Source organism: Myotis daubentonii, chromosome X, assembly GCF_963259705.1.
Source record: "Myotis daubentonii chromosome X, mMyoDau2.1, whole genome shotgun sequence".
In the NCBI taxonomy this organism is placed as follows: Eukaryota; Metazoa; Chordata; class Mammalia; order Chiroptera; family Vespertilionidae; genus Myotis; species Myotis daubentonii.
Window position 1 is genome coordinate 135859920 of NC_081861.1, and position 12590 is coordinate 135872509.

At 48.6% G+C, this 12590-nt stretch overlaps 2 protein-coding genes across 3 annotated transcripts in view; one reads left to right on the plus strand and one right to left on the minus strand.

The window, feature by feature from the left end:
• The window catches only part of ARHGAP6 (Rho GTPase activating protein 6), a 517050-nt gene that overhangs the window by 25066 nt on the left and 479394 nt on the right, over window positions 1-12590 (plus strand). The window lies entirely within an intron of this gene.
• On the minus strand, window positions 4791-6769 carry LOC132224686 (polyadenylate-binding protein 4-like). Its single transcript, XM_059679786.1, has one exon. The coding sequence runs from the start codon at window positions 6735-6737 to the stop codon at window positions 4791-4793; it is 1947 nt and encodes a 648-aa protein (XP_059535769.1). The 5' UTR covers window positions 6738-6769.

The following is a 12590-nucleotide window of genomic DNA, read 5'->3' on the forward strand; positions in this document are numbered from 1 at the left end:
CGTGCATTGGGTGTGTGTGGGGGAGTGTCCCTCAGCCCAGCCTGCCCCCTCTCACATACTGGGAGCCCTCAGGCGTTGACCCCCAGACCCCTCCGATTGCTGGCTCTTCCCCTTGCCAGGGCTGACGCCTCAGCCAGAGGCGTAGCCCCCCATCACCCTCCGATCGCCTGATCGGCCCCTTGCCCAGGCCTGACGCCTCCGCCAGAGGTGTCAGGCTTGGACAGGGGACCCCCATCTCCCCCCGATCACTGGCTCTGGCCCCCGCCCAGGCCTGAGGCCTCTGGCCCAGGAATCATGCCTGGGCAGGGGACCCCCATCTCCCTCTGATCGCTTGCTCCACCCCCCGCCCAAGCCTGACGCCTCTGACCCAGGCTTCAGGCCTGGGCAAGGGGACCATCCTATCCCCCCAATCCCCGGCTCAGCCCCCCGTCCAGGCCTGATGCCTCGGCCAGAGGAGTTGACCCTCATCACCCTCCGATCACCAATCACCAGATCGGCCCCTTGACCAGGCCTGAGGCCTCCAGCAGAGGTGTCGGTTGCAGGCTCCGCCCCTGCCCCTGCAGGACACCTCTGGCTGAGGCGTCCGGCCCGGGCAGCGGGGACCCGCAGCTGCAGCGGCCCCGCGATCGTGGGCTCCGCTTTAGGCCCAGGCAAGGGACCCCTAGCTCCTGGGACTGCCAGCTTTGACCATGCCCAGCTCCCATCGCTGGCTCCACCCCTACTTCCTGCTATCACTGGCCAGGGCGGAAAAGGCGCCTGATTCTCCGATCATGGCTGGGGGGCAGGGCAAAGGCGGCCCCAGGGCCGCCTTTGCCCTGCCCCCCAGCTCTTAGCTCCCCCCTGGGTTTCCGATCACTGTCAGTGGCAGGGGGCTTCTTCCTGCTTTCCCTTTCGCCTCCCTGCATTGTGCCTACATATGCAAATTAGCCGCCATCTTGTTGGCAGTTAACTGCCAATCATAGTTGGCAGTTAACTGCCAATCATAGTTGGCAGTTAACTGCCAATCATAGTTGGCAGTTAACTGCCAATCTTAGTTGGCAGTTAACTGCCAATCATAGTTGGCAGTTAACTGCCAATCATAGTTGGCAGTTAACTGCCAATCTTAGTTGGAAGTTAATTTGCATATAGCCCTGATTAGCCAATGAAAAGGGTAGCTCGTACGCCAATTACCATTTTTCTCTTTTATTAGTGTAGATTATATCTTTACGTGACTACTTGTTGGTTAAAGCTTACTGAACATTTAAATAAAAATAATTAGCCAAGTATATAGCTTAAACTACTAGATCTACAGGTAAATATATAAATGTATGTTTTTAAGTCAATATTTATCAACTGCTCCATGCATGCTTTACAAATACTTATTTTTCAAATATATATTTTTATTGATTTCAGAGAAGAAGGGAAAGAGAGATAGAAACATCAATGATGAGAGAGAATCATAGATCAGCCGCCTCCTACACGCCCCCTACTGGGGATCAAGCTCACAACCCGGGCATGTCCCCGGATGGGGAATCAAACTGTGACCTCCTGGTTCATAGGTCAATGCTCAACCACTGAGCCACACCGGCCCGGCTATATCAACATTTTTGATCCTCATAATAACACCAAGTCAGCTGCCACAGTAATCCCCATTTTACTAAAAATAGGCTAAGACTCACTTGCGGAGGGCAGCACAGATAGAGAAAGCATGTTTTAAACTACGTCTAGCAATAGAGGTCTTCGCTTGGGTTGTTACAGCAAAATATCATAGACTGGGTGTCTTACAGATGCTGCTTTCTGCTATGTCTTCACATGGCAGAGCGCTGTGGTCTTTCCCTCTTCTTATAGGGATGCTAATCCCATTATGGAGCCGCCGCCCCCACCCCCCCCACCCCCCCACCCCCCCCACCCCCGCTCCTGACTTCATCGAATCCTCATTACTTCCCGAAGGCTCCACCTCCAAATACCATCACATTGGTGTCTGGTCTTCAAACTTCCTGCTGAATTTTAATGTACCACACAGAAGTAGAAATTAGATCTAAAATTTTCACACTGTGATCATTTAGGTAGGATCTGTGGGAGTTAGATTTAGGTCAATTAAAAATGCACTTTTCTGCCCTAACCGGTTTGGCTCAGTGGATAGAGCATCGGCCTGTGGACTGAAGGGTCCCAGGTTCGAATTCCGGTCAAGGGCATGTACCTTGGTTGCAGGCACATCCCCAGTAGGGAGTGTGCAGAAGGCAGCTGATCGATGTTTCTCTCTCATCGACGTTTCTAACTCTCTATCCCTCTCCCTTCCTCTCTGTAAAAAATCAATAATATATATAGTTTTTAAAAAATGCACTTTTCTGAAGGAAAATAAAGAAGACAAATAATTCTAAGTGCCGAATTTAGAAAGTTAATGTTCAGATCAAATTGGAGCTTTGCCAGTTGTAAGTTAAGCTATGGTTGGGGCATTTCAATTCTCTGCCTCCAAGAACAGGTTTTTTTTTAAAAAAATTAATTGAATTTATTGGGGTGACATCTGTTAATAAAATTATGTAGGTTTTAAGTGTATAATTCTATGATCCATCATCTGTATATTGTGTTGTGTGTTCACCACCCAAAGTCAAGTCTCCGTCTATCACCATTTATCTCCCCTTTACTCTCTTCTACCTCCCCCACCCCCTCTCCCTCTGGCCATCGCCATGCTGTTGTCTGTGCCTATGAGGTTTTCTTTTCAATTAAAAATATTTAGTGTTGACATTATTGCAGGTGTCTCCCTTTGCCCCCTCCCCCTCCCTTGGCCTTTACCCAACTATTGTCTGTGCCCATGGGGTCCGCATATACGTTCTTTATCCCTTCACTGTCTTTACTCCCACCCCCCTCACTGCGGGCACTGGCCGGTCTGGTGCATGTATCCATGCTTCTGGTTCCATTTTGTTTGTCAGTTTATTTTGTTCATTAGAATCCACATAGTAGTGAGATCATGTGGTATATATGTGTTTTGCCCAATCCCTTCACCCTTTTCACCCGCCCCCTCCAAACTCCCTCCCCTCTGATAGCTGTCAGTCTGTTCTCTGTATCTATGAGTCTGTTTCTGTTTTGTTAGTTTATTTTGTTCATTAGATCCCACATAAGTGACATCCAATAGTAGTTGTCTTTCTCTGATTGGCTTATTTCAAGTACCATAATAATGTCCAGGTCCGTCAAGCAGAGGCAAGTTTTAATAAGTCATAAGTCACGGAAATAGTAATACTGAAGGCTTTCCTTATGTATTATTTATTACTAGGGGCCCGGTGCACGAAATTCGTGCACTGGGTGTGTGGGGGGGAGTGTCCCTCAGCCCAGCCTGCCCCCTCTCACATACTGGGAGCCCTCAGGCGTTGACCCCCAGACCCCTCCAATCGCAGGATCGGACCCTTGACCAGGCCTGAGGCCTCCGGCAGAGGTGTCAGGCTTGGGCAGGGGATCCCCAGCTCCCCGCGGTTGCAGGCTCCGCCCCTGCCCAGGCCCAACGCCTCTGGCCGAGGCGTCCAGCTCGGGCAGCGGGGACCCGCAGCGGCAGCAGCGCCGCGATCTCCTGCTCTGCCCCTGCCCAGGCCTAACACCTCTGGTGGAAGCATTAGGCCTGGGCAGGGGACCCCCAGCTCCCCGCAGTTGCAGGCTCTGCCCCTGCCCAGGCCTAACGCCTCTGGCCTAGGCACCTCTGGCCTAGGCATCCGGCCCGGGCAGCGGGGACCCGCAGTGGCAGCGGGGGGCGCCGCGATCGTGCGGGCTCCGCCCCTGCCCCTGCAGGACACCTCTGGCTGAGGCGTCCGGCCCGGGCAGCGGGGACCCGCAGCTGCAGCAGCCCCGCGATCGTGGGCTCCGCTTTAGGCCCAGGCAAGGGACCCCTAGCTCCTGGGACTGCCAGCTTCGACCGTGCCCAGCTCCCATCGCTGGCTCCACCCCTACTTCCTGCTATCACTGGCCAGGGCGGAAAAGGCACCTGATTCTCCAATCATGGCCCTGCCCCCCAGCTCTTAGCTCCCCCCTGGGTTTCCGATCACTGTCAGTGGCAGGGGGTTTCTTCCTGCTTCCCCTTTCGCCTCCCTGCATTGTGCCTACATATGCAAATTAACCGCCATCTTGTTGGCAGGTAACTGCCATCATAGTTGGCAGTTAATTTGCATATAGCCCTGATTAGCCAATGAAAAGGGTAGTGCCGTACGCCAATTACCATTTTTCTCTTTTATTAGTGTAGATACTGGGAAATGAAATACACCTTTCCAATAGTCATCACTCTAAATCACACTTCAACAATTAAGCAGAAAGCAGAAGAGAATTTTTTTAAACCTCATTTTTATTTCTTAACCTGATGTTTGTAAATCTGTGTCCAGCAGCAAACATCTACATGTTGTAAGTATCCCCAAGCTTCACTAATACATAAGAATAGTGCTTCACTTCCAGGTAAAATATTAAATATGAAACATTTTTCACTATTGAAGGAATTTTTACTAGAACAAGAATTTCAAAATGGAACCACAGTAAAGAATGAAGAAACCTAAAGAAATACTTTAACTTTTTGGATGTTGCTGAACATTCTCTTAGAGTCCATAACACATCAACTCGTTTTGATATTTTACTATTTTTGTGTGTGTCTTTTGTTGTTTTTAAGTCAATCAGTCATTTAGGCCTAGCATTGCTTGCTAGACCTGGCCTTGGCTCAGTACAGAATGTTCAAAATAATGTTTTAAATTTTCCATTTTGCAAGTGTTCCTATAACATTGATGTTTTTTTTGAGGTTCAGATGTTCTTGTTTAGTGAAGCAGGAGTTTCTTTGATCGGTTTTACAGTTGGAACCCCGGGGGCACCGACAGTGGCTTCCTCTCGCCTTGTAGGGCCTCGCAGGCTTCCAGGACAGCGACAGCTTCGTCCACTTTAGAACAGAGCGACTCCGGCGACTCCAGCAGAAGCAGAAGTTCCGAGTTATCCATCTCTAACAGCATGCCCATGATCTTACTGGCAAGAGTAGGCTGTAAGGCTTGAATCAGAGGGAATAGCCACTCGCGCAGCATCTTCTTTTGGTCTTCGGGAGAGGCCGACGCCAGCGTGGAAGTAATCAGGCACTTCCCACTTTGCTCACGGGCCACGGGCGGCTTCGCGGCGGCATGTGGCTGGGCGCCCAGCAGTTGAGGATTGCAGACGCCTGGGTTGTATTTATACCGCAGAGCAGAGCGGGCAGCGGGGCGGGGACTTGCTGTGAATGTTGATGTGCAAGCCACACACTCTGGCTGTGCCCAGGTGGCTTGTGGAAGAGGCGAAAAAGCTGGTGCCCTGGGATCCCAAGTGGCCAGGTCAATATAATCGGGTAGATTGTAGGATAGAGGAGGTTGGGCAGTCTCATCAGCATCCCAAGGACTCGGTGTTGGTTGAGCAGCTTGGCTAGGATAATCCACAGCCTGTAGGGCAGCTGAATCCTCAGCCTGTGGGGCAGCTGCCATCAAGCCATCTGGAGATGCTGGCTGGGAGGGGCTGGTGTCCGGTGTGGGTGGAGAGTTGGCCGGTGTGGGTGGAGAGTTGGCCGGTGTGGGTGGAGAGTTGGCCGGGGTAGCTTTCTTCTTCCCGAGGTGGCTGGCGAAGTAAGCTCGTCGCTCTTGTTTGTACCGAGCGAAAGACACATACAATGGCCTGGAGGACAGCACTTTCCCATGCATCTCGGCTACTGCTTTTTCGGCTTCCTCCGGGGAGGAGAAGCACACGAAACCAATCCCCTTTCTGCGGCCACCTTTCACTATAACCTTTGCACTGGTGATGGTGCCAAACGGGGCAAACATTTTATGTAGGTGCTCATCATCGATACTCTCGGCCAGGTTTTTCACAAAGAGGTTAATGCCGTGGTATTTGGTGTTGCGATTTCGCTTCATCTCTTCCAATTTCTGCTGCAGTTCTGCCTCCCTCTCCTTCTTTTTCTGAGCTCGAGAAACGTAAATCTTTCTCCTCCCAAACTCCTTCCCATCCAGCTCCTCTATAGCTTTCTTGGCGTCCGCGTGGCGCTCAAAGCGGATGAATCCGAAACCTTTGGATTTGCCACTGTCATCGGTCATGATTTTCACACTCGAGAGAGGCCCAAACTGGCTAAAGATCTCTAAAAGGCACTCATCGGTCATGTCGTCCCCGAAATTCTTGACGTACACATTGGTGAACTGCTCCATCTTAGCTCTGCGCTCCTCCTCCCGTTGGTTCGGGCGCTTGAACGGGCCCACGAACACCTTGCGCTTCTTGATCAGCGCGCCATTCATCTCTTGGATCGCCTTGTCGGCCGCTTCCCGGGTCTCGAAATGGACAAATCCATGACCCTTGGGCCCGTTCTCATCCGAAGCCACTTTGCAGGACAGGATGGTCCCGAAAGCAGCAAACAGGTCGTACAGCTCTTTATTGTCAATGGACGTGTCCAGGTGATTGATGAAGATGTTGCCCACGCCGCTTCTGCGAAGTGAGGGGTCCCGCTGGCACCACATGATGCGCACGGGCTTACCGTGAAGGATGTCGAAGTTCATGGTGTTCAGGGCGTGGCCCGCATCCTCCGGCCGGTGGAAGTTCACGTACCCGTAGCCCAGCGAGTGGGAGCTGACGGCGTCGCGGCACACGCGGATGGACAGGATGGGCCCAGCCGCGTTGAACTTCTCGTAGAGCATCGCCTCGGTCACCTCAGGGTGGAGGTCCCCCACGTACAGCGAGGCCGAGGGGAAGCCCGGCATGCTGGGGCTCTCCTCGTCTGCCTGCCAGGTCGCCATGGGCCTTGACCTTGTTGCTAGGGACGGCGAGCAAGGCCAACGATGACGGAAAGGGCAGCGATGGCGAGCGCGGAGGGACAAAAATGTTCCAGAGTCTCAACCGACTCAACGGTCAAGGCCATAGAACGTTGGGACTGACTGACTTCCGGTCCGGGGGGCCAGGTGGCCGCCAAGCGGCTGTGGTTCCTTCTTACAGCTACTGCGGGGTCAAGATCTGTGTTGGCCATGGCTGCTTCACTGGGTTATTATTTTATAATAATAAAAAAGAAGTCTCTGATGGATGAGAGGCAATTTGTTTTGGTAAAACTTTTTTTTAAAATGTATTTTATTGATTTTTTACAGAGCGGAAGGGAGAGGGATAGAGACTTAGAAACATCGATCAGCTGCCTCTTGCACGCCCCCTACTGGGGATGTGCCCGCAACCAGGGTACATGCCCTTGACCGGAACCGAACCTGAGACACTTCCGTCCGCAGGCCGACGCTCTTTCCACTGAGGCAAACCAGTTAGGGCCATTTTGTGTTTTTAAAAAAAGATTTAAAAACATAAATGTGCCAAGTTACTTCTCTCAGGACACACTCCCAACACCAGAAGAATCCCTCCTTGGCCCTTACAGAATCCTACCCACTTCCTTCTGTACTTCTCACATCCTCCCTCCAACCTGGAACCAGTAATCTATTGAAATGTTGTCATTTCTAATATATTTTTAACATATTTTATTAATTTTACAGAGAGGAAGGGAAAGGGATAGAGAGTTAGAAACATCCATGAGAGGGACAGAGTTAGAAACATCAATCCGCTGCCTCCTGCACGCCCCCTACTGGGAATGGAGCCTGCAACTCCAGCTATATGCCCTTGACCACAATCCAACCCGGGACCCTTCAGTCCGCGGGCTGAGGCTGTATTCACTGAATTAAACCAAGTAGGGCAAAATGTTGTCATTTCAAAAATGTTATATAAATGGAATTAGACACTATGTAACCTTCTGGGATTGCTTTTTTGAAACTCAGTATAATTCTCTGGAGAGTCATACAAATTAATGCGTGTATCAATAATGTGTTTCTTTTCTTTTCTTTTTTAATGTGTTTCTTTTGATTGCTGATACTCCATGGTATGTGTGTGCCACAGTTTCTTTAACCATGCATCTTGACTATAGTGGTGAATGCATGAACCTACACATATAATTTAATTGCATAAAACAAAATACACACACAGTGAAATGAGTATGTAAAACCAGGGATATCTGAGTAAGATCAGTGAATTGCATCAATGTCAATATCTGGGTTGTGATATTATTCTATAGTTTTGCAAGTTGTTGGGGAAAACTGGATAAAAGGGTAGACTCATCTCTATTATTTCTTACAATTACATGTGAATCTATAACTGCCTCAATAAAAAATTCAAGAAAAAAGAATACATGTGTGTTCCGAGCCTGGAACCCAAACCCACACTCTGTACGCTCAGCACTAACCACCCACGCGAAGGGGCTAAGTGTTAACCTTTTAGACCTTTACCATTGGATCATCAGAAGAACATCAAGTACTCCCAACTCATTAAAGGACTGCAGTGAATATTCAAACAACAGCTTGTTTTACACCATGAGCCACTGAACTATGGCCCGTGGGGCAACTTCAGCCTGTCATGCCTTTTTTACAGCCTGCTAACTCAGAACTGTCTTATATTTTTAGACGGTTGTTAAAAATCAAAAGAAGAAGATTTTTTCCTTTTTAAAATTGAATTTATTGGGGAGACATTAGTTCACGAGCCCATACAGGTTTCAAGTGTACAATTCCACGAAACATCGTCTGCACACTGCGTCGCGTGCCAAAAATGGGAAAATGTCTCAGGGGAAGAAAAGACTATCTGGTGGCATATGAAAATTACATGAAATTGACATCTTAGTGTCCATAAATGAGTTTTATTGGAGCACACACACACCCATTTCTCTATCTATTGTCTCTGGCTGCTTCCATGCTCCAACACAAGGGTTGAATAGTTTGTAACAGACCGTATGGCCCTCAAAGCCTAAAAGAGCTACGACTCCATCCTTTACAGAAAATGTTTGCTGACCCCTGCTCTAGACTTCTGTGCCTCTCTCTGCCCACATTTTGCGATGTTTTAAAATAATGCTAGAACACACGCAACATGGAGAACCGTGAGATGGTAAAAAGAAACTTCATTTTATCTGTTTAGGGGAGAGATGATCACAGTTCATCTTGAGAAGCAGTTTGCTTCAAGACATAATGCTGCGACACAGACATAGAGCAAGGTCTTTTATCTGTGCACATTGGAAGCGGTCACAGATTTCCAAGAGCCCACAGTTTCTGAAGCTCTCTCTATGCCCTGTATGTGACTGACATGCCCTTTAGCACAGAGGTCATGATCAACGATCAACTCTCTTTATTTTATCTCTTTCCAGCATTTTAACACCACTGCCTGGCGGTCCAGTGAGTTCTTTCATCGTTATTTCATTTCATCCTCTCAGTAACCCTCCAAATAAAGTTTTAGTGATGAGGAATGGGCCCCGAAAGATGATGTTATTGGCCTAACATTGCACTCCAGGATCTACTCCATCATTCACCCAACTTCTAAGCCTTCCTTAGGGTATTTTGTCGTACTGCCAACCATAGGAATAGCATCATTAATGTGGGACAGGAATCTTTCCCTAGCTCATTGATTCGTTTCTACTAACTTTTCCTCTACCAATCCAAATAAATACAGAACCATATCTATGCATTCATCACCTTTCCATCCATCCATCCATTAAACATCACATGTTTATTGAGCACCTAGTTCATGCCAGCTAACTACACTAGGCTTAGGCATACAATTGTGAACAGAATAGACATGGTCCCTGCCTTCATAAAGGCTACAGTCCTTTTCTACCTGGAATTTGATGTCTTTGCAATTCACTATCAGCCCTTTTGGAAGTCACTTAAATCGAACTTCTTGGATGAATGTTCTGCTTTTACAAATAGTCTGAATAGTGGAATGAAGATGTTATAGTTTGATTGTTGAATTGAAGGATGAAAAACACAAGAGATGTGCCCTAGCCGGTTTGGCTCAATGGATTGAGCGTCAGCCTGCAGACTGAAGGGTCCTGGGTTCCATTCCGATCAAGGGCACATGCCCGGGTTGTGGGCTCGATCCCCAGTGGGGGGCGTGCAGGAGGCAGCTGATCAATGATTCTCTCTCATCATTGATGCTTTTTATCTCTCTCTCTCCTTCCCTCTCTGAAATCAATAAAAATATTTCAAAAATACAAGAGACGTTAGCTTTTTAATCACTAAATGTAACACTTTACATAAATATTTCCCTCAGAGCTACTAAACACATGCCAAATTCTACTAACAGTAATGTATAAATCAGTGGTTCTCAACCTTCCTCATGCCACGACCCTTTCATACAGTTCCTCATGTTGTGGTGACCCCCAATTTCATTGTTACAAATGGAACATAATGAAAGCATAGTGATGAATCAAAAAACAATATGTAATTATAGATGTGTTTTCCGATGGTCTTAGGCGACCCCTGTGAAAGGGGTTGCGACCCACAGGTTGAGAACCGTTGGTAGAAATATACATAACGATATAAAATATTTGGTTACACATTTTTCTCCATCCGATCCCGAAAGATTTTCATCTCTTGCTGATGCTGGGAGAACAGAGGCTGGCGGGGGTCATTAACAGCGTTGACCTCCAGGGTGAACACACACCCACACTGGTTGGGGGAGCTTTGGCTTCTTTTCAAAGGATGTTGCTGGTGGAACTTGGAAGTGCCATGCGGCACTGGGGAGTTGGACTCCGGTAGTAGTTACTGGGGCGGCTCTGGAACTTTTCCTTCCAGACGGCTGGCTGGTTCTCAAAGATCGCCTTTAAGAATTGTGTTGTGTAAGTTAAGAGCAGAAGCTATTATTAGCTGTGTGTTGGTGGTGAAGACATGAGGTCAGATTTGGCAGGGGCTCTTCAGGGTGTGTGAAGGGGAACCTCAGCCCAGCCCCACCCCCCCAGGCCACCGGGTGCCTCGGGGAGTGGCTCTGCCCTCCAGTTTGTGGGAGGATGTGCTTTCATAATGGCATCTGCCCCGGGGAGCTAGGAGTGATGTGTAGCAAAGTTCTTTTTCAGAATTCAGTGTCCTACTGAGGACATATAGGGTGTCCCAAATTTCACGCAAGAGTTGAATTTTGCATGAGCATTAACAGCAACAAATAAAAGCCTAATTTTACTTGGTTCATTGAATCAGAGTCCAATATCTGTTGTCCTTTGATGTCAATCCCTTCAATTTGATAAGCATGACCAAGTACCAATGATGGCCCAGGAGCAGGGACAAGGAAGACCAATGAGGACCACGGCTTCGCATCTGTGCCAGCAAAGCCGTGGAGGCCATTTACCCGATGTGCTATTCCATACATAACCCTAGACTATATACTTTATGACTCAATAAAAAATTTACAATTTTTAATTATAAACCTGTGTTTTCTATCAAAATTACTTCTTGCGTGAATTTTGGGACACTATATATATCAACACTAATAAAAGAGAAAAATAGTAATTGGCATACGAGCTACCCTTTTCATTGGCTAATCAGGGCTATATGCAAATTAACTGCTAACTAAGATTGGCAGTTAACTGCCAACTATGATTGGCAGTTAACTGCCAACTAAGATTGGCAGTTAACTGCCAACTATGATTGGCAGTTAACTGCCAACTATGATTGGCAGTTAACTGCCAACTATGATTGGCAGTTAACTGCCAACTATGATTGGCAGTTAACTGCCAACTATGATTGGCAGTTAACTGCCAACTAAGATTGGCAGTTAACTGCCAACTATGATTGGCAGTTAACTGCCAACTATGATTGGCAGTTAACTGCCAACTATGATTGGCAGTTAACTGCCAACTATGATTGGCAGTTAACTGCCAACTATGATTGGCAGTTAACTGCCAACTAAGATTGGCAGTTAACTGCCAACTAAGATTGGCAGTTAACTGCCAACAAGATGGCGGTTAATTTGCATATGTAGGCACAATGCAGGGAGGCGAAAGGGAAAGCAGGAAGAAGCCCCCTGCCACTGACAGTGATCGGAAACCCAGGGGGGAGCTAAGAGCTGGGGGGCAGGGCAAAGGCGGCCCCAGCCATGATCGGAGAATCAGGAGCCTTTTCCGCCCTGGCCAGTGATAGCAGGAAGTAGGGGTGGAGCCAGCGATGGGAGCTGGGCACGGTCGAAGCTGGCAGTCCCGGGAGCTAGGCGCCCCTTGCCTGGGCCTAAAGCGGAGCCCACGATCGCGGGGCCGCTGCAGCTGCGGGTCCCCGCTGCCCGGGCCGGACGCCTCAGCCAGAGGCATCAGGCCTGGGCAAGGGGCCGATCCTGCGATTGGAGGGTGATGGGGGTCAACGCCTGAGGGCTCCCAGTATGTGAGAGGGGGCAGGCTGGGCTGAGGGACACTCCCCCCCCACACACACCCAGTGCACGAATTTCGTGCACCGGGCCCCTAGTGTGTGTGTGTATATATATATATACACACACACACACACATACATACACACATATATATGCATATATAGTATATATGGAAAATATATGTATATTCCATATTCATAATTGCTCAATTAGGCCAGGGGCCATATTGATCTTATTATTGTACCCCACCTCCAAGTGCAATTCTTGGCATAAATAATACGTATTTGTTGTATGAATGAATGAGTTAAAAACGACAATGGCCCGGCCGCTGTGGCTCAGTTGGTTGAGTGTTAATGCACTGAAGGGTTGCTGGTTCGATTCCCAGTCAGGGTACCTGCCCGGGTTGTGGGCTCAGTCGCCAGCGGGGGGCATGCAGAGGGTGGCTGATTGATGTT

Excerpts from the sequence above, each read along its gene's own strand:
- LOC132224686 (XM_059679786.1), bottom strand. The coding sequence starts at position 6,737 with ATGGCGACCTGGCAGGCAGACGAGGAGAGCCCCAGCATGCCGGGCTTC.